Source organism: Gymnogyps californianus, chromosome 19 (genome assembly GCF_018139145.2).
Source record: "Gymnogyps californianus isolate 813 chromosome 19, ASM1813914v2, whole genome shotgun sequence".
Lineage (NCBI taxonomy): Eukaryota > Metazoa > Chordata > Aves > Accipitriformes > Cathartidae > Gymnogyps > Gymnogyps californianus.
In genome coordinates, this window is record NC_059489.1 from 12936115 (window position 1) to 12956554 (window position 20440).

General features: G+C 45.6%; 1 protein-coding gene across 1 annotated transcript in view; it reads right to left on the minus strand.

The window, feature by feature from the left end:
- The window catches only part of DNAH9 (dynein axonemal heavy chain 9), a 210588-nt gene that overhangs the window by 111595 nt on the left and 78553 nt on the right, over nt 1-20440 (minus strand). Inside the window, 7 exon segments of the mRNA XM_050908668.1 lie at nt 4359-4592; nt 5570-5731; nt 8622-8764; nt 10833-10956; nt 13116-13278; nt 15860-16056; nt 16877-17038. Of these exon segments, the coding sequence (XP_050764625.1) occupies nt 4359-4592; nt 5570-5731; nt 8622-8764; nt 10833-10956; nt 13116-13278; nt 15860-16056; nt 16877-17038 (1185 nt within the window).

Genomic DNA, 20440 nt, shown 5'->3' on the forward strand with positions numbered 1-20440 from the left:
GATTCCCCTGCAGCCCGTGGGGAAGACCATGGTGAGGCAGGCTGTGTCCCTGCAGCCCATGAAGATCCACGGTGGAGCAGATATCCACCTGCAGCCTGTGGAGGACCCCACGCCGGAGCAGGGGGATGCCCGAAGGAGGCTGTGACCCTGTGGGAAGCCCGTGCTGGAGCAGGCTCCTGGCAGGACCTGTGGCCCCGTGGAGAGAGGAGCCCAGGCTGGAGCAGGTTTGCTGGCAGGGCTTGTGACCCCAGGGGGACCCACGCTGGAGCAGTCTGTTCCTGAAGGACTGCACCCTGTGGAAAGGACACGTGGAAAGGACCCACACTGGAGCAATTCATGAAGAACTGCAGCCTGTGGGAAGGGCTCACATTGGAGAAGTTTGTGGAGGACTGTCCCCTGTGGGAGGGACCCCATGCTGGAGCAGGGGAAGAGTGTGAGGAGGAAGGAGTGGCAGAGACAACGTGTGACGAACTGACCGCAACCCCCATTCCCTGTCCCCCTGTGCCACTCAGGAGGAGGAGGTGGAGAAATCGGGAATGAAGTTGAGACCAGGAAGAAGGGACGGGTGGGGGAAGGTGTTTTAAGATTTGGTTTTATTCTCATTACCCTACTCTGATTTGATTGGCAATAAATTAAATTCTTTCCCCTGAGTCAAGTCTGTTTTGCCCATGATGGTAATTGGTGAGTGTTCTCCCTGTCCTTACCTTGACCCATGAGTTATTTTCCATCTTATTTTCTCCCCGCCCTGTCCTGCTGAGGAGAGGGAGTGATAGAACAACTTGGTGGGCACCTGGCGTCCAGCCAAGGTCAACCCACTACACCTCAGTGTAAAGAAAACCAGGAACACTCAACGTGAGGGGAAGGTTGAATACCAGAAACCCATCAGTCTGCAAGACAGAGCTCAGGAATGCACTAAAAGGCATGGGGCACGCATGTGTGCAAGCAGGGGCACCTGACATGTGGACACAGGCATGGACAACAGGGCCACAGGGAGTTGCTAAAAAAGATAAAGAGAAGCAGCTCCACATGGACTGTTTTATGTCCAAAACAAGAGCACAGGATTGGGGATTCACATCTCTTCAAAGACATGAGCTCTCACAGTTAACAGTGGAGGTCAGGGTGCTGCAGTGACCTGTCCTGCTTGATTCTTGCCAGCGAATTGGACCCTGCTGTGCTGTGGAGCAGCCACAGACACTTGCTTTATAAATTACCGTCCAGACATACCACAAAAAAGTCATTACCACGTCCAGGGGAGGTGAGAAAAACACCACTGACTTTTCCAGTGTCTGCCAACACTGGTGAAAGCAGAAGATGCCTTTTGGGTAACACGTAGCTGGTAAGCAGAAGAAAGCAAGAACTACAAGAGAATAACAGTACAAAGAGAGACTGAGGTGGCATGGAAAAATCACAGCAGACTGTCATCCCAAAGAGAAGAGAGAACGCTATTAACCTCCTTCCTGTAGGCAACACCAGGATAATAACCAGATCAAAGTGTGAGCAGATAGATCCAGCACGTGCCTTAGCACACAGAATATCATTAGTGGCCACAAAAGGGTCAGTACTTGGTCCCAAACAGTGCTAAGAAATGTGAAAAACCTGTGAGCAGCTTCCTGAGTCCAGGACAATCTGATAAGCAATTAGTAATGTCAGGTAGAAAGGGAAAGAGCAAAGCAAATGAGAGATTCAAGGGTAATGTACGGTGACTCCAACAGGGAAGGAAGAAGTGCTTGCCTACCACCAGGACACCGTAAGAAGAATTATTAAAGAATATAAAACCTGGAGGGCAGGCTCCCAGAAGACTCATTTTATCTGATTGTCCCTGCCTTGTTTCAAGAGCACAAAATATATCACAAAGGTCAGCGACTAATGATAGAGCAAGCAAGACTTGAATCTGGAATCCAGTGATGCAATATTAACCGAAGTCATCCTAAAAATTACTCAGCAACGGGCTCTGAACAGAGCACTGACCTCTTCATAGCAAACATCACTCTGAAAAACAAATGACTCATCCCACACATCTTCCCAAGTCTATCATGTCCTAATAACTGGAAGCCGGCTTCTGCTTTTCTGAGTACTGAGGACAGCCACTGTCTTCAGGGAAAAATGGTTAGGCATGTAAGCTAATGGAAAACATTTCTTTAGAAGACTAGTCAGTCAACAGTATCAAGATGTCCAGATCTCAAAAGAAAAAAAAAGAGCAGGTGGGGGGAGAAGAGTAAAAGGAGGGGGAGAGGTTATTTTGAAACTGGAACGGCTAAGTCAAAAAGTACCCTGCAACTACTTGCACAACAGCCCCCTCATGCTGAGGCCACACTGAACAGTCTGTAGAAATACAGAAAACTCATAATTAACTTGTCATGGCATTCAAGCAGCAGGAATCTGGAGAGTGCTGATGATGGGAGCACTAGTTATCAGACCTAAGGCACAACCAGGTCATACCCAGGTACCAAAATCCTCCTCCTTTGCTTTGAAAATTAAAAAACCACAGCGTATTGCTTCCAAGCACTGTGAGCACAACCTGGAGATGACACACCTGAGTGAGACAGAAGATTTGTCACTTCCTCAGCACCAAGACCAACCATTTCCATGGGTGAATGTAAAGTTCAGACCTTTAAATCCATATTCAAGATTGAACATTTTGGTATGATTTCCAATACTGCTAAAGATCCACACTCTGGTTTCAAATCAACAGCAGTTTTGACTATTGCGCACATCTGATAATTTACGTGTTTAATTTTAGGCCCCCAGTGCTAATTTTAGATTCAAATCTGACATATTTGTCCTCACTGCTCTGCATCTTAATCAACTTCACAAACAGGCACTTCTCGCCCCAGCCTTTCTCCAACCAGATATGAACTTTGTGTTCTTTTACCCTTCTTGCAATAGCAAAACCTACAAGACCCACAGGTGCTGTTGCTTCCCATCTCCTCCCCAGTCCTTCACCGCTGCTCAGCACCTGTTTTGTGGTTCATCAGAGAACCCTTGCCAACATAACACCCATATGAAGATATGCCTGAACAATACAGAAGGGTCCCTGTGTTTGACTGACACTACAGGGACTTGTTTCCCCTCAAAAGGTTAGTTTCATATTAGTTGCCCCCAATAAAAAATAGACCTAACCCATCTTGTCTACCACTGGAGCGTCATCAAAACCAGCAGCACCCCACAGGTCAGCAAAATTATTTGTCTCCATAGGTAAGGTAGATATAAGGTCTGCTTTGCAGTGAGGGCACATACTTATTGCTCTGGTTGACGTCACTGGTTGTGATGGGTGCTCTCTGCTACTGGCTGTTCAACCTCAGCTGCATCCTTACAAAGGAGATGCTAAAACCTGCAAAGGGGACATGAAACATGTCCACTCCCCTCCTGTGTCCCAAAGACCTGTCCTGCACCATGAAGAAAGCAACTGTTTGAAGTGAGATGTAGACTATCAGAGTTGAGAGGCACTAATAAAGCCCATACATCACCCTCCAGTAAGGCACGTATCCTATTGAGTGTGACAGACATGATTTATGCCACCTGCATTATCCGGAGCATATATATGGAAGGGGTTGAACCTGCTAGTCCTTCATTCACATCAAGCCCCTGCGTTTCTTTGGAGCAGCTTCAGGAGAGGCCCATTTGCCACAGTAGAAGCTTGTAAGTGAACATTTGTAAGAGTTAATAGATTATGAAACGGAGAGAAAAATGGGAGTTTAGCAACAGATGTAGACAGCAAAGCTCTGAAAGGCAATTTGTGTCACTGCAGAGAGGTCCGTGAAATACTCAGAACAACATCTAGTCATTACCACAGAAGACTGCCAGTGTTGCTCTTTAGCAGGGGGATTTGGGGACGGCTAATCTACATTGCAGACATGCATTAGTTTTCCTTAAAGACGGATAGCATAATGCAAGGAAAAATGAACATCAGCCTTATTTTAAAAGGATGCTCTATTTATTTTGAAAGAGAGGATTCTTGCTGAAGTTATTGTATACTTCCTGGATGCAACTCCAAAAATCACTGATCTTCCTGTATTTTATAAGCTATTTTGTCACCGCAGCTGAAATTTAACCATTAAAAGAAGATGTACACAGCCAACTGGATCCCTATCTCATTTTACTTACCATGATCTTTCACAGTTACCACCCAAACAGCAGAGACTGGACACACATCTCTTCCCTTCTTCTTTCCAGTACAGAACATCACTTCTGCTCCCCAGGAACCCAATTCAGGCCAGGCTAGAGCCAGGATCTAGCACAAATTTTACACTCTGTACAGTTTCACCCTGTAAAGTTCTCCTTCGAACCAGGACACAGAGATGTCTCTAACACAGAAACAAGGAAAACCATCAGCTTTTAACCCGAAAGGGTTTGCTTACCTGTGCAGACGTGCTGTTGAGTTTCTCCAGGCCATTCTCCAGCCGCTCCATTTTTGCTTTTAAATCCTTGCCCTTTTTCAGTAGCAAATTCTGATAGAGTTTGATTTGCTCAAGGAATGACTTTGGAGTGGTGTAGTTATATCGTCGCTCATTGCTCAGATACAATCGGGATATCTCATTGACACTTGTGTGGACGTAGGCCATGAATTTGCTTATTGAATCTTTCACTGAATCCTAAAGGTAAGATGAGAAGACAAGGAGAAAATATTTTAAACAGAACAAATATAGATAGCGCAGACCTGTGCCGTATATAAAGGAATTTATCAACTTTTTATTCTGCTGCAGCAAAATCCAGGATGTAACATCTAAGTTGATCCCTTTTCATTTGTTATCTCTAAAATAACTTTGTCTGCTCGTGTACTTTATACCTCTTTTTATACCTTTTTATCTCATACTTTATCTTATTCCAAGCAATTTTTCTAGCATTCAGCTCTATAAAGTAACAGCCTTTTAAGTATAAATTTGGGCTTTTCTCCTGTACAAATGGGGAAAGTGTGCACTCATAAAAAGAAACATTGTAGACTTTATTCTTCCAAAACCCTGCCCAGAAAAGCTAAATAAACAGAACTGAATCTTTTTTAGTCTAGTAGCAGGTTGTCATCAATAAGAACTTGACATATTTTTGCCCTTGAGAATTAGAGATGCTCAGACACGCATGTGGAGAGAAAAGCGTATGTTCCCTGCAATAATCATAAGCATTAGGTTATTTTCTGCACCGATTTGTAAGCTGCCTCTTTCGCTAGCAAAGCAGTCATTTCACTGGCAATACTATCAGTGTACAAACACGCACGAGCGTTGTGCCTATGACCGTACTTCTGCTAAGGTCCATGCCCCTCTCTGCAAAACCTGGACCATATCTCAAGCATGGTTCAATTAAGTTTCATGCACTACAGCGCTACCAGCAGTTCCTCTCTGAACAGTCACCCAGATGCCCTGGATAAGCGTTGGAGGGCAATAGAGGCGAGCAAACCCTCTCTGCAATACTGTCCTCATTGTGTGAGGTATTGCTTGCACTGAACAGAGGGACGAGGTCACACCTGGCTGCCACCAGCACCTTGTGGCCAGGGGTGGCCAGCGCCTGCACCCTGCAGAGGAACCCAAACCCAGGCACGGCTCGGGCACCCCCAGCTGCCGGTGGGTGAGGTGCTCACCTCCACGGTCTCTGTTTCTCGCAGAAAGCGGAGGCTGACGGACTCGAGGGCCTCCCGCGGCCACTCCTGGAACCAGTCTATGGCCGCGCAGCTGACAATGGCGGGGAACCTCCTGCTGCGGACGCGCAGCTTGCTACCGACGGGCGAAAAACACAGCGTGACCTGCAGAGCCCGAGGAAGGAGAAGGTGAGAAGACACGGCCGGGAGCAGGCACCGGGCTCCAGCCGTGCAGCCCAGCCCGGGCTCTTCCGGCCACTTCCAAAGGACGATCTCACACCAGCAGCTAAGGGTACAGCAACCTCAGTCCTTGAGCCCTTGCACTTTAGGCCAGCAAGCCTGGCCCGGAAAAGGCACAATCTAGCAGTAAACACATTTTTTCTCTGCAATGAAGACAAGCAGTGGTGTTAAGCATTGCTATGGTCAAAAGCAGAAGCCTGGTACACTTCCCAGGCTGCAGCCGGGGTTTAATATAACCTCTCTTCCCTGCTTTAGCAGTGACACAAAGCTTCACATGGCAGGGAACTGGTGTCCAGATTCAAGTGGTGCAACCAGGAATTAAAGTGAATGGATCTAAATTCTCCTGGCAGGACCACAGGCCTGCCTGGATTTTTTCCCTGAAAGCCAGCATTGAAAAGGGTTGAGGTGGCTCAAACTCAAAATCTGCTTTTCTCAGAATGAGCAATTTTTTAAAATAAAGAAATCTCTATTCTCTAGGGAAATCTCTAGAAATCTAACAAAGCAGAATGGAAATAAAAGCATTTATGAATGTGTTTTCCCTGCTTATTGCATTTTTGCACAGCAGATCCTTTGCCATTCAGGCTTTTATTTCAGCCCAACAGCTGCTAAAAGCTTCTGAGTCGCAGCAAATCATGCAGTGTTCGTAGGTCTCTGGCAAATCTCTCTTTACATTAGTCTGGGGTCTGGTCAATGGGCTGTTACTCCCCTGTTCAGCATCCTCCCAGCCCTGCACCATTTCTCCTTCCTCCAGTCTTCAGTGCCCTTCCCTCATCCACTTGCCTTTCCCTGCAGGCTGGGAGCCTCCTTCCCCCCACAGCCAGCCTGCTCAGCTCCTCTCAGGAAGGCACAAGCTCTCCCTTTTCCAGAGGGAAACTCCTTACCCAGGGTGTAAGATCAGGCCAAGGCAAAGTACCTTTCCTCTTCGCTGCCCCACCACCAGCTTTAACAGCAAAATAAGGCCCAAGGACCAAAACCTGCCACCACCATTCATCGCAGCCCTTTTCTGGCAAGCCCCCTGCGCCTGGATTTATGAGCTCTGCTAATCAGGCACAAAGGAGGACACGGACAAGTTGCCACCATGCAATGAAGTAGCAATATCTGAGCAAGGGCCGGTTTGGGAAGCAGCATATCTCACTCAATGCATCATCCCTCTCCCACTTGTTAACCCTGGCTGGTACCTGCACAGCCTTGCAAGTGCCATTGGGCAGGCTGCTGCCAGCTCAGATGTCTCTATAAGGTGTCACCACCTCCACCATGAGCTAAGATCCGTGGTTTAGAAGCTGCAAAAGCCAGCCTGTAACAAAACCACTTTCGTTTCTGTTTCAGAAGAGGCAGCTGAACTCAAAGCTTCTACTCCTCTGACATGGCCACTGCATGCTCACACACAGGGGATAGACACGTAGAAATCCTTTCTACACCTTCAAGCATAAGCCTCGGGCACCTCTATGTTGCTCTTTCAGGGCCAGGCAAGCTTCAGGAAGCTATCCACAAAAGCCCTGTTCTGCACCTACACTACTCTCTCTCAAGACCCTGAGGCAGAATGTGTGTTGGTGCTCGTGCTCCATTGGGCCAAGCCCCACTTCTGTGCTGCTCCCAGAGGTCCAGCATGCCCTGGACCAGTAACGGCTTGATCAGCTTTCTGCACAGCACATGATGCCATCACAAAACGCTGGGGAGAATAAACAGCACTTCCTGGCTGACCTCATCCATCCGCTCTAACACGCCGTTAAGGAGAAAGGCAGACAAGGAAAAGGGATCAGCCGCAAGTAAATCACATTCACGCTGCCCTTCCAGTGTATAGCTGTCCAGCCAATAGCTAACAGGAATATATCTAGGGAGGGACACCAGGCAGAAGACAACCAAGGTGCTAGAAGAGCTAAAAAACAGCATCAGCGCTCATCAGAAATTCCCCTCTACACTGGGAGAGGGAGAGAGAGGAGGGCTGGATTCCCTCTCCTTGGGCATCTATACTGTGGCATGGTCCCCAAATTTTCCCTCAAAAATCAACTCTCTAGCTGTTCCCCATCCTAAACATGTACCTATCTACATCAAAAAGGGAACAGGCCACCCTACCTCAGTGAACATGTCCCACCAACACAAACCAAGCAGTGAGTAAGAAGGAGGATGTGCTTTCATTAAGCAAAGCTCAAGTCTTCACTCATTGCCCACCCTACCTCCCTGCTCTGGGACTGCAGCACTGTGCAGTCTTGCAGATGGGTAAATACCTTCTGGAAGAGTCTAACTCCTTCTTGCACTGTACTTTCTCTACGTGCTGGGCATACCTGGGAAGTTCTGAAACTGTTTTTGGATCTTAGGAGTTATTTATAAGTCCTTTCAATGCTGGAATATGGGCTGCAGTGGAAGAAATCCTGTAAGCATGTTGTGTCCTACTCGGTTCCCAGCACTCTGTTTTTAAGATAATGGTTTTTTAATTCTTCTGGCTATGGATTATCAACAACATGGAGACTGATCCCCTGTGCAACTTTTCCAAGCAGCAAGACCTAGTCCTGATGCACCCCAGTTAAACCCCTGTGCATGGCTTTGAAAATGGAAAGGCTGGTCCTGCTCAGCTCCTGAAAGAGAAAATTTTCAAGTCCCATAGTGCTTTCTAAAGCCCAAGAAGTGATGACAACAGACAGCATTTCCTACCCTTTAGTACTACTTGCTAAGAGAATCACAGTTCATATCACGAACAGGCAGAAAAACCTTTCAGGCTGCAGTCTGACCTCCCTACAAGGTAGCCCAAAGCATCTCCACCTCATGTCCCTGCACCAAGGTCGATGCTGAGGACCCCAACTCCCCCAGCCGGTCTCACCTTTAGCTGTCGTCGAACACGCTCTATAAAAAACTTCCAGCAAGTCTCCCTGGAGTCCACCAGCCCCCGGCTTTTGACTTCATTCCTCACACTGTTGATGATGTTTTCAACTTCATCGTCAGGGAAGAGATCAGGGATTTCACCTAAGAGAAGAGGGCACATTTTTGTTTACTGGTCTGGGTTTTGTTGCAGTCTTAGGGCAAAGTGAAGCGGTTGCCTCCCTCTTCAGGGGCTCAGGGAAGACCCTTCCTCGAGAAAAATCATTGCGCCAGGTGCCCACGGGCCCCAGCAACAGAAAAGTGGTACAGAAGGTCATTCTGCTAAAAAATAAACACTTGTGAGAGCAAACTTTCTTATAAAAGCACAAGGTAAAAAAAAACATAGAACAGAGTCAAAGTACAGAAAGTCCATTTTTTCCACATCTACAGTGCTAATTAGATTACAAAAAAAATCAAATACCTAATATGCTATACAAGATAATGAAATAATTTTAGTTTTGTAAATGAATTAGTTACGTGTACAATTTCTGCAGCTGTTCAATGTCATTTCCAGCAGTGGTCAAATAACTCCCAGATCACCAAAACACTTTAAAAGTTAGAAATCTTTTAAAAACTTTTAAAAGTTAATAGTTATGCAACTGACTGCCAAAAATGTACCCAACCAAATATTTTTTTAGTGGTTCCTTAATTTATCACCTATTCACTTCCTTTCTGGCTTCTGATTTGATTGAAATCATCATTATTGAGTGAGATACCATCAATATGAGCACTAATCACTTAGGAAAATACACTAATCAGAAATCTGCTCATTTATAAGAAAGACTAAAATATATATTTTGTTCTAGCTTATTAGGTGATGATAAGAAGTGAAACAAGTAAGAAAAAGAAGCATGCAGATAGCAGAGTGCAGCCAGACCCATCAGTCAGCACCCGCTGGGCAGCACTAGCTCACGTCATGGGAAGTCACAGTCCCTGCACCGTCCCTTCCTCAGTCCAGCTGCGATTCTACGCTGCTTCCCTGGACCCTGAGTAAGGACCTCTGATCTGCCCCCACTCCCGCACATAGCACCCACAGGAAAACATAACGCCTTTCAAAGCCACTGTAAGATGACCTGGACATCCCAAAGCCAGGTTGCTCGGCCTGCCCCTTGCTGCAGGACACACCTTGAGTCATGAGACATTTGTGTCGTCTACAACACACATAAGAGGTGGTGGGAGCTACTCACCACCCTCCACAACAACCCCTGTCCTTACTCCTGGTTACAGATTCATCACAGGCAGGGCTTGTTTGCTGCTGAAACCATCTGGCCAATTTATAGCCACATATGTCAACTCTGGAGTTACTCACAAACTATCGCTCCATTGTGCTGTCAACTCTCCACCCCTCACCATCCATGGAGGTCACCTGAACCAGCTGGTATCTTCCCACTCCGACTCATAAATAAGGCAACAAGTGGCACGCAGTCAGTAGCAGTGATTTACCAGGGAGTCTGGGGAATACGCCCACTGTGGGTTACCTACTGCGGTCACGGTGACACAGCTGCACGCTCCCGTGTGCACTGCAGCTGCAGCGCACCCGGCACGGGGAGTGCTCATTCACACATACTTGTGCTGTGTTCTGCAGGGAAACAGAGTATTGGCATGTAGGCTGACTATTCTGCAATTGTTTTGGCAAGCGACAACTCAAAAACCTGAATGCATCTGGAAAAACAAAGAGGAAAAGGACTGGAATGGGATAAGCAGTTAGCTGACACACAGAGACTGGGTCATCTGGTGGCTTTGCAGCATCCACCAGCTCGCAGATAGTCCAGTCAAATATTCTAGCCAGGAAAAACCTTATTTTATTAGGCAACTAGAGTGTGGATGCATGGGATCCATAGGTCAAACTCCTCATCTGTTGATACATTCCTTTGGCTCTGTCCTCAGCTACAATATCACAACAGACACGTCACTCAACAACCATATGCAGTGTACCATGAAGTATGGAAAAACTGGGTACAAGACATCAGAGAAAGAAAGAAATCTACCAAATGATGGAGTGCATCCTCACCAAGGAGACCTTAGCACTGCTTTTACTCTAGAGCTTAAACCACATGTCTTCTAGCTTACTTTATATATTGGCCTTCTGTATATTCTAGAACTACAGATGCTATCACGAGCAAAACTACATTGAAAAGGGGGAGAGGAGAAATCAAAGCAGTGAGAGACATACCTGATGCTAAGAAGTCATTCACCAGCACCAAGAACTGTTCGTCCGCCACTTGCGCGTCGGTCATCAGGAACACGGTGCCTATGTTCTTCACACCGGCTTTCAGGTACTGGTTTGCCAGGTCTGCCTGGAAGTTGAAAAGCAAGTGGACTTAGGGGTTGTACCTACATTCTGCAAAGCACAGGCCAGGCACCACACGTACAAGCAGGATATTTCAGAATCTTCCCATTAACTGAGAACAAAGCAATTGCAATTCATTAGCATGAAACTGCACTTTGGCCACTCTCTATCCTCACGGCTGAGCCTTCCAGGTTCTATGGGGGGGTCTATTGCTGTCATCATTGTAAGACATTACCAAGTAAGACTTCACATTATGCCCAGGTCTGTATAACACAAAAATGAGAAGAAAGCCCTGGCCAGCACCGCTAGACAAAGGGAAATGCCTGTGGCTGAAACACTTAGAGGTCAATGGATACGGCTGAAAACATCAGTGCAATCCCTGGTTGTGGAGACTGCAAGGGGAGTTCATAAAGGCTCGCTCTGCCCCGGGCTGTGGGTACAGTAAGTCACATACACAGGGACACTGAAGCACCACAGCGACTGGGAGAGACAGCAGTGACTGGAAATGTTGGTCCTTGGTATCCCCATGCTTTTGATTTCTCTGGTTTCACCTTTTTTTTTTTTTTTTTGGCTGAGGTGCTGCAACACATTTTTTTTGTTTGTGAGGAAGGAGGGAGGAGGACACCTTGTGCAAACATGGATTTTTTTCAGTTGTGTATTTCTTCCTTCTCTTCCAGACTCCGAGCAGGGACACCCTTTGGTCTCCCACTCAGTGCAGCGATGCTGACAGAGAGCCTGCTCGCATGGAAAAGCCGTTTCATTTCGAAGGGGACAGTTTCCTCCTAATGAAGAACACCATCTTTTTGAAATCCAAATTGTTCATGAGATGGGAAAAACGCCATCATCCAGCTCAAACTCCATCCTTTCCCTCCTGCCCCTCCAAGCAGGATACAAGACATGCGGGAGACCTTGAAGGAAAGCACTGGCCAATGTTTCAGAAACTCTCTTAGAAAGTCAGCAAACACACATGCTTCTTCCAAAAGAATAATTTGTTACTTTCACCACCGGAAATTTGGATTAGATCAATTATAACAATGGGAGGGGCCAATGGCAGACAGGGTAATCTGTCACCGTCTTGCTCTTCCATATCAGAGAAAAAAATGACTCCATATTTCATAAATTCTTTGAAAATTAATACAGAATGAAGGGAACACCAGATTTTCTTCCACCTCCACAGACAGAGAAGCAAAGAGATGCTTTGAAAACAAGTTTATTAATGCTGGTATCAAGCTATATTCCTAGATGGGAGCGCAGGCTTCCTCAATAAATAAGCAGGTAGGAGCTAGAAAATCCCAGGAGTGGGGCTGAAAAACACAGAGGAGAGCTGAAAGTACCCAACGGATGGTGGGACAGGCTTGTGCGACATGATGAAAACAACTTGTACACAACCACAGGTCATCAGGTCGTGCCACTGATGGGGAAGGAACCTGGGGTTCATCGGCCATCATGTCTCCCAGGCGGAATGGAGTGAAGTTACTGTGATTGTGATTTTTACAACATTTTTAATGAGAATCGTTTTGCCAGCAGCTAAAATACTTTTAAACTGTTTCAGTGATATTTTACAATGTTAATTTACAACTCCTAAACTCACTAGCCTGTGCATAAATATAGGCACAGGCACATGTTGTCTATAGTGAACCATCCACCATCCACTCAGTCCCTCCCTTATACAAAATACCAGAGGAAGAACTGGATACGATTTGGGAACTCTCCTCCTACTCTCTCCTGCTCCTTTTCCACCTCCAAATCACTCCACAACAGGCACCTCACAGATGAGCTAATTACCACATCTTGGTTTAATTAGAAATAATAATCAAATAGAACTTTTCTGGTCCTTCACAGTTTCTTGAACAAGCATGAAGTGGATGACCACACCGCTGGATTCATTAGCACAGCCCAGTGCTGACACTAAGCCTTGGGCTGGCATGCTCTCAGGCCTGGCCAGCTCAGAGGACTGGCAGAGGACATCAGGTCTGTCTGCACCCCTGTGCAGACACACTTCAGCAAGGGACTTCGAGAAGCATTGCTCCTCTCCGCAGTCCCATATCGTGTCCGGAGCTTTTTAGTATCTTCACAAAGGCGTCGCTCAATATGCAACAAAATTTTTCAGGGCAGGTTCTGCTTTTTATTTCCTTCCTCTCCACCTCAGCCTTAAAAGTTACCTACCTTCAGGTCAGGGATCCCATACCCTTTCCTCAAAGTGATCTGGAAAACCTCCAGAGAGCTAATGAATGCTGCCAGTCTGGTCAGGCTCTGCTTGCCGCTTCCACCCACACCAACCAGGAGAGCGTTTCCTCTGGGGGACTCCAGGATACGGTTGATGCGGCAGCTAAATTGAAGCATACAAAATCTCTCATTAATAAGAGTATTTTTCTTTTTCTCTGCCTGGTGCTTTTCAATACATATTTTATTCACTAAGAAATTGTATTCTGAATGGGATGAAAAATGTCAGTCTAAGAGACATGTCAGCAATCAATCCCCTTCTCTGCTGAGACCTATACAAAGGACGTAGCTGATGAAAAAAGTTGGTAGCAATTCAGATTGTGTTCAATTTTTTTTCCACCTGCCAAGTCCTGCTGGACAGAACTATTTTAAGGTGAAGGCCTGGACATCTTTGCAGGGAGGACAAGGGAATCGACATGCAAAAGCTGAGAACAAAATTCAAGGCTCTGATACACCTCCTCAGTAAAGGTTTCTCTTCACAAAGCATTTGGGGTTCATGTTTAGGTGAAGAGTCCTGCTATGCATTAAAGCATATTCATATATGTCTAGAATGGCATAAAACCTGCCTGGAAAATACAGTTCGTGTTTCTTCTTATTTATCCAAACCACCACTACTTAAGAGTGAGATTTTCTCACTCGTAAAATGAACTTGCTATTATTTTCCAGGTCTGTTCACTTGTCCTGTCTGAGAGCCACACGGTGAACTCTGCCTGCCTACAATTTATTCTCTTTAAGCAATTGCTGACATCCTCACATGTTAAAACCCCAAGTGAGGGGGGCTTAGGGGATCCTACCTCTGAAAACCTCACTGTCATGTGTCTTAAATGCAAGCACCATTCCCCTCTTCGCAGCGCTGCCTTTATTCAGCTCACTTAACTGAGTATTTTCTTAGGCTAATCTAATTAATTTTTCAAATAAGACAGCAAGAAATACTGTACTGCTTTATTACAACTCAAGTATCTTATGATCTATGTGCAGACTCCCACCAATTGTGAAATTATACCCAGAAAAGCAATTCGGTTTGTGTGGAGCTTTAGTGTTCCCACTTTCAATTCTCTAGGCTAGCTCTCCCCGAGGACAACAGCGCGGTCTCTGCCCTTGATGTGCTCTCCAGGGCTGCGTGCTTTGTGAATATGCACAATGAGCCCTGGATTAGGAGGTGACTGACAGGTATCTCCCACTTCCTTACATAATGTAAGTCCTTAACTTTTCCTTTTTTTATGTTTTTTTTTTTTCTTTTTTTTCCCACCTGAAAATTTTCAGCAAATTCAAGCTGACATTCACAAGCTGTTTGAGATGGAATAAGCTGTGTATTTCAGCAAAACGCAATTTCCAAATGCAGTGAATGAAATTCACCCAGCTCCAGTGAAAATCATGCTGAATACTTAAACCTCACTTTCCTGACTATTCACAATATTAACTGAAGGGAGAGTGCCAGGTTTTGCCGCAAATCCCAACTTATGTAAAGTGCAAAAGGAGCACAGGATTAATATTAATGCCACCTTTCTGCAAGCAATGCAAGCAGAAACACCTATGGACATCAGGTTGCATACGACTCATTAGTACAAAGGAGTAAATGCCCGTACTATAAGGGAAAATGTGCGCCAGCATAGCCAGCACACTACATTGCAAAAGTAACAGGTTGTTGAGCTCTCAGAACAGAAATGGTTAAACAGCTAGTTAAAAGGAGTAGTAATTTACATATATATATGGTTCGGGTTTTTTTAATTTGCATGAGAGCAACTGCATTAGGTTGCCAGGCCCAGTGAGAACTGAAATCACCCACACCGGTGTGCAGCAGGACAGAGGCTTCCTTCTAGCTTAGTCACAAATCTGCACCTCTTGATACAATGTTTTCATACAAAAACAGTTAAAACTATGATTTACAGGGCAGGTCCATCTTCTGAAGTGGTCTAAGACCGGATCTGCGTTTCAGCACTCAGAAATTAGTCTGTCTTTGCTGGGATTCCCAACAAGTGCTTAAATCGTATTTGAAAGTCAGAGGTACACCTCACTGTCTATACCACAGACATGTAAATAGCTTCATAATTATCAACTGGAGGCTTGCTATTTTCATATAGTCCCACATGTCCAATTTCCAAAGGGAATCCATCTGGACCTCCAGGCATCTAAATGCAAGCAGGATTTTCAAAGGATCAAAGCAGTTTAAATGCCTCAATCCATTTAAACTAGTAGCCTGAATGCACATAATCTCGCTTTATACACATTTGAAAATCCCACTAAGAACCTGTGTAAACATGGCTCTAAACCAGTTGTGAAAGCATTTAGGGAAATCCCAGTATAACTAGTTCTGTAGCTGGCTGTCAAGTGAAGACAATAAAACACTTGAACGTTGTCACGTACAATAAATGTTCATGCCATATGCAGAGCATCAAGGGCCAAAGATACCATAACAGCAACCGGAATTTAAAATAACCACCAGCATGCAGTCTCTCCATCTGACAGCCCCAGGCATCTTCATGGTTTCAAAAGTGCCCTCCAAACACCAGCCACAGAAGCAGCGCAGTATTTGTGCTGGACACGCGACATGGGCAGATGAAGCTTCTGCACACCTCCAGCTCCATCAGCTGTAATTACGGATACCTACATCCTCCAGGAAACTCCATGGAAACAACCTGCTCAGATAAATGCTATGACGAGACCGTAAAGCCAGAAAATCCCCTTACACATGGCACATGGCATCCTCGAATAGCACCAGGCTCATGGCAGCATTGACTTCATTGTAGTTGTCCAAGGCTTCCACAAGGATCTGATTCAACTCCTCCCAGGTTGGAACTGGCCTATAGCTGGGTTCACCGATGCCTTTAGCAAAATGGCAATAAACATTCATTCGCTTGGTCTGCTCTAAAGTTTCCTCAATATCCTGACAAAGAAAAAAAAAAAAATGTATATAACAAGTACAGGAAAAAACACTGCAGCTCTATGCCATCTTTCCAAGTAAAATACGGTGTTCCAGCAAATGTCTTTTTATGCCCATATAGTTGCACCTGTATGTTGGAAAAGGGGGAAGAGGCACAAGAGGGAAGGAGGGGGAAAGAAAAAAGCCCCAATACTGACTTCTTTTGCTCTTACAGCTTTTTGTAAATCACAAAAACTCAACTCATTACCGTAAGAGAATGTGGCCACCAGAAAAGGCCGCAGCAATAGCCATAGCACCAGGCTGTTGCACAGACGATGACAACACCTGGGGGAAAAGTGCTGCCTGCACTACTTATCACTTCAGTGATACTTGTGTGATTCATACGGCAGCACTGCTGGGTGATGCCAGGCCTGAAGGAAAGCGCGTTTAGAGCTTTCATTCGAAAAATATTTTGGAAAAAGGGAAAGCACTAGGGATTTGTGCCTGCATTTCACTTTGCTCCCATCAAGACTGGGGATCTGACACTGCTCCTGTTTTTGCTACATGAGATTCAAAGCGCTTGAATAAAGGAATTTAATTAATTCACAGAGCCCAAATCTCCTCTCCCCAATGCCCTTATGGAGTGCATCATTTACGCATGTCACAACATTGGCAGCCCAGGATACAGATGACAGAGGTTTTGCTCCTGGGCTCCCATCAAGAGCACGGCCCTCCAGGCAAGTGAGAGACGGGCAGACCTTGGGGCAAACTTTGCTTTCCCAAAGAACTTTTTTTCCCTGTAAGCATGTACGTTGTTATCAGAGTTATGAACCTCAACACCTACGTCATAGAATTTCTTCACCATCTCCAGCTGGATTTTATCAAAGGTACCATAATCCTTTTCTTCAACCATCTTATCCCGGTACACCCGGTTTGACTCGTGCAGGTAGAGCTTCACTAGGTCTTGGGGTTGCTTCAGACATTCAGGGGTAGAGAACAGAAGGCCCTGTGGAGAGCAGAGACAGTCAGTAAACCCCATCTTGACCCTAAGGGACTAACCTCACCCCCAGTATCCAGGCTATCACGCTAGAATGGGGCTGAATCACTCTAAATGCAGAGTTGTTACAGCAACCTGCAACTGAACTTCTGAATAAGCCCCAACTCAACAGCCCCTGGAGAACGCGCCCTTTGTTACCCCCAAATCTCCCATTTTGATACTTTAAACAGCATCCCCGACGCAGCCTGGCTGGGCTGGTGGTCCTGATCTCAGCAGCAAAGAGCATGCAAAGTCAGACACCAGCCCAGACGTGTGGCTTGGTCAGACACCACACCATGGGTGCTTTGTCAAGAAGAAAAAACAGTTTGGAAATTTTAGTGGCAATGATTTTTTTTTTTTTTTTAATCAATTAATTTTAATTAGGTGCATTCTGCCTGCAGGAAATATTAGTTGCTGTCTGCTTATCACAGTATGTTTACCATGAATTCTATTAAAATGCATAAAAGAGTCATATTTCAAAGAGGTTTCGCCTATAACTAAGCCTATTAACAGCACACAGGGTTTTCAATGGCATGAATTAAACAGACAGCTTTTACTCCTAACATCTAATTATTTATACATAAACCATAAAAAGTATTAAAAGCAATGTAAAGCAGTCCCTTTCAGCTCACTGGTCCATGGCTCAAATTGTTTGGGTTTCACATTTGTCATTACAGCTGCCAAATTGTTATTTTATTTATTTCAGAAAAAAAATTAGTGAGAACAGCTAACAATTCAAAGAGAGAATGGTGAAACCCATCAGGTCCTAAACTGATTTAAAAAAAATAAAAATAAAAATAAATCATTCAGTCACTCTAAAGATACGCCAAGCCACAAAAGCTGTTGTGTTCTTGATGCAAGCACATGTAAGGTTACCTCAGAGGGAAGAAAATCCACACTTCACGAATCTGTAATTAGTTTATTAACTTAACACCTGAACGTCTCCCCTTTTCTCACTTTTCAAACCCAACCCTCCTCACTCCTCTCAGCACGGCTACCAGGCTTTTCTATAAACACGCCCAGCTGCATCCCCAAAGAGCGATGGGGGTACTCCGTGTGTGAGGTTGAGCTTCTAGGAGATGTCGTAGTGTCTACGGCTGGGATGCACGAAGGACGCATGGTCATGGCTCACTGCATCTGTGATGGATGTGGTGCCAACATTAAAAAAAAAAAAAAAGGAAACGGATAATCCCTTGCCCTTTGCCACATCAATGCAAGTTTTATCCATCTGGCTGTTGAGTCCTCACATTATATTTCAGCCGAATCTTTAAGCTTCTCCTCCTCACCAGAAAGGCCAGAAGCTGGTTAGGAAGCCTTCTCTGCCGCAGCGAGGTTTCTCCAGACAACGATATCAAATATCATGACATCGGCAATAAAATAGCGAAACGCCAGAAGAAGCCTTTGCTGAGAGGAGCAGCTGTGCCCATCGGGGTGCGAGGGGATCGCCGCCGGGCTGGGGGAGAACCGCCACCCCCCAGCCGAGACTCTTCAGATCAGGATTTATTACCGGGTAATTCTGAGTGACAGGCTCCTCAGCAGCTTAATAATCACCTCAGGAGATGATGTGTATTTGGCACGGAAACGGGGAATATGCTAATCATCCCAGCAAGACTTGTCTGCTGTGTTGTCGTCACGCATCAGCGTGCCAGTGGAGACGGGCTGTCGCGGCTCTGACAAGGCAGGACCTGACCTCAGCCAGTCGCTTGTTTTTTTCCCCATGATCTCCAGGAAAAGCAGGAGAGTGAAGAGCACCCATGACCTCATCAGCCTGCCAGGGAGTGTGTCCCCTCCCAGCAGGACCTCACATGCTCTGCACCCACCACAGCTGTGCTGAGGGAAGTCCAGGAGATATTTCTGCTGCCCATCAGAGCTCTGCAAACAGTGACAAATACCAGTCAGCTCGCACTTTACAACATCAGCACATCTGGGCAATTAGCAGCCCTGGCCCAGGGCAGGACAATTCCCACCATGTCTCCATTAATGAGTCCTAGCCCACAGCGTTACCTCAAACGCTGCATTATCACCATCCTCTGACCAGGAATGGTCTCCAGAAACCATCTAGCACAGCCACACACTCCAGCCAGCTCTCTTGAGTTGTATCCCCCCCCAGCCATTGATTCCCCTGGAAAGCTTAGAAGCCTTCCATGAAATACCAGCTTCCATGCAATACCATTTTCCTCATCTATAAATTCAGGTGCTCTAGATTTAATTTGAAGCCACTCACAAATAAAAGGATCACTCATTTTTCTATAGTGAGAAGCACAGCTCTGGTACTGCCCACAGTATCATTAAGTCCCACATCACACAGCTAAATGATTTTTGGTAACAGAGTAGCTCTTCAAAGAAGATATTCAAAGTCAGATGGTCCAGTGGAGAGAGACATTTAAATTTTTCTTTCTCTTTGCACCCTAACATCTTTTAGGGGCATACATGGAAGAAATGCATACTTCATCTCTACATGGAAATATGTTGTACACAGATAGCCAAAATAGAAACAGAAGAGGCCTCTTCACATACAGGACAATCATGGAAAGTCAAAGACTTTGCATACTGCTACCTAGAACACAAAAAAAACCTACATGTAGAGAGAAGCTGAATGTTTGGGTTTAAAAAATAAAATTAAATAAAAAGCACCAGAAACATTCAAGCCATTCTGGCAAAACCTGCAAAACTGTAACACGGGTCCAGAAATCAAGGTCTGAAGCAACGTAACATGAATTCTGGACACCGGGCTTGCTAAGTTGATAATTATTTCCACTTTTTAAGCTTTGGATCCTGCAAGGCTCCCTGCCAGCAGGCTGGCTTCCTGCTAGTGCTGCTATGGGCAACCCAGCGAGTGGAGGGAAGCATCAGGACGTACAGCACAGCTTCCCCCGCACACCAGGCTGGGAGCGAAAGCGCATGGGTGAACGTGAAGAGAGAGTTAACGCGGTCCCACGGACGGGATGATCAGGTGACAGAACAGAAAGTCTCCCAGGCATAAAAAGGTAAGAAAAATAAATAACTTTTTCTCTTTCTTGCAGTCTAAATAACATTTAAAATAGTAATAACTTGTGCAGTGTAGTGACTTCTTTCTAGCTGTCCTGCACTGTTGGACTAAGCACCCTGCTCTCCTCCTTCCTGATGTTACTCCTGGAGCAGCCTCAGCACTTTGAGGACTGCGGTGACATGAAAACAGTGACAAACACAGCATTACTGTCAACAGCGTGTGGACCATGAACCCAGAGTCCTATTTAAAGGTATTGTACCAATTTTAAAATATGCTCATCAAGGAGGATTGACGAGGGGCTCCAGCCACCCCATTGGCACCGCGTAGTGCTGTGGCTGCTGCGTGTGATGGAGCAGCCCATAACCAGCTGCTGGCATCTGGAT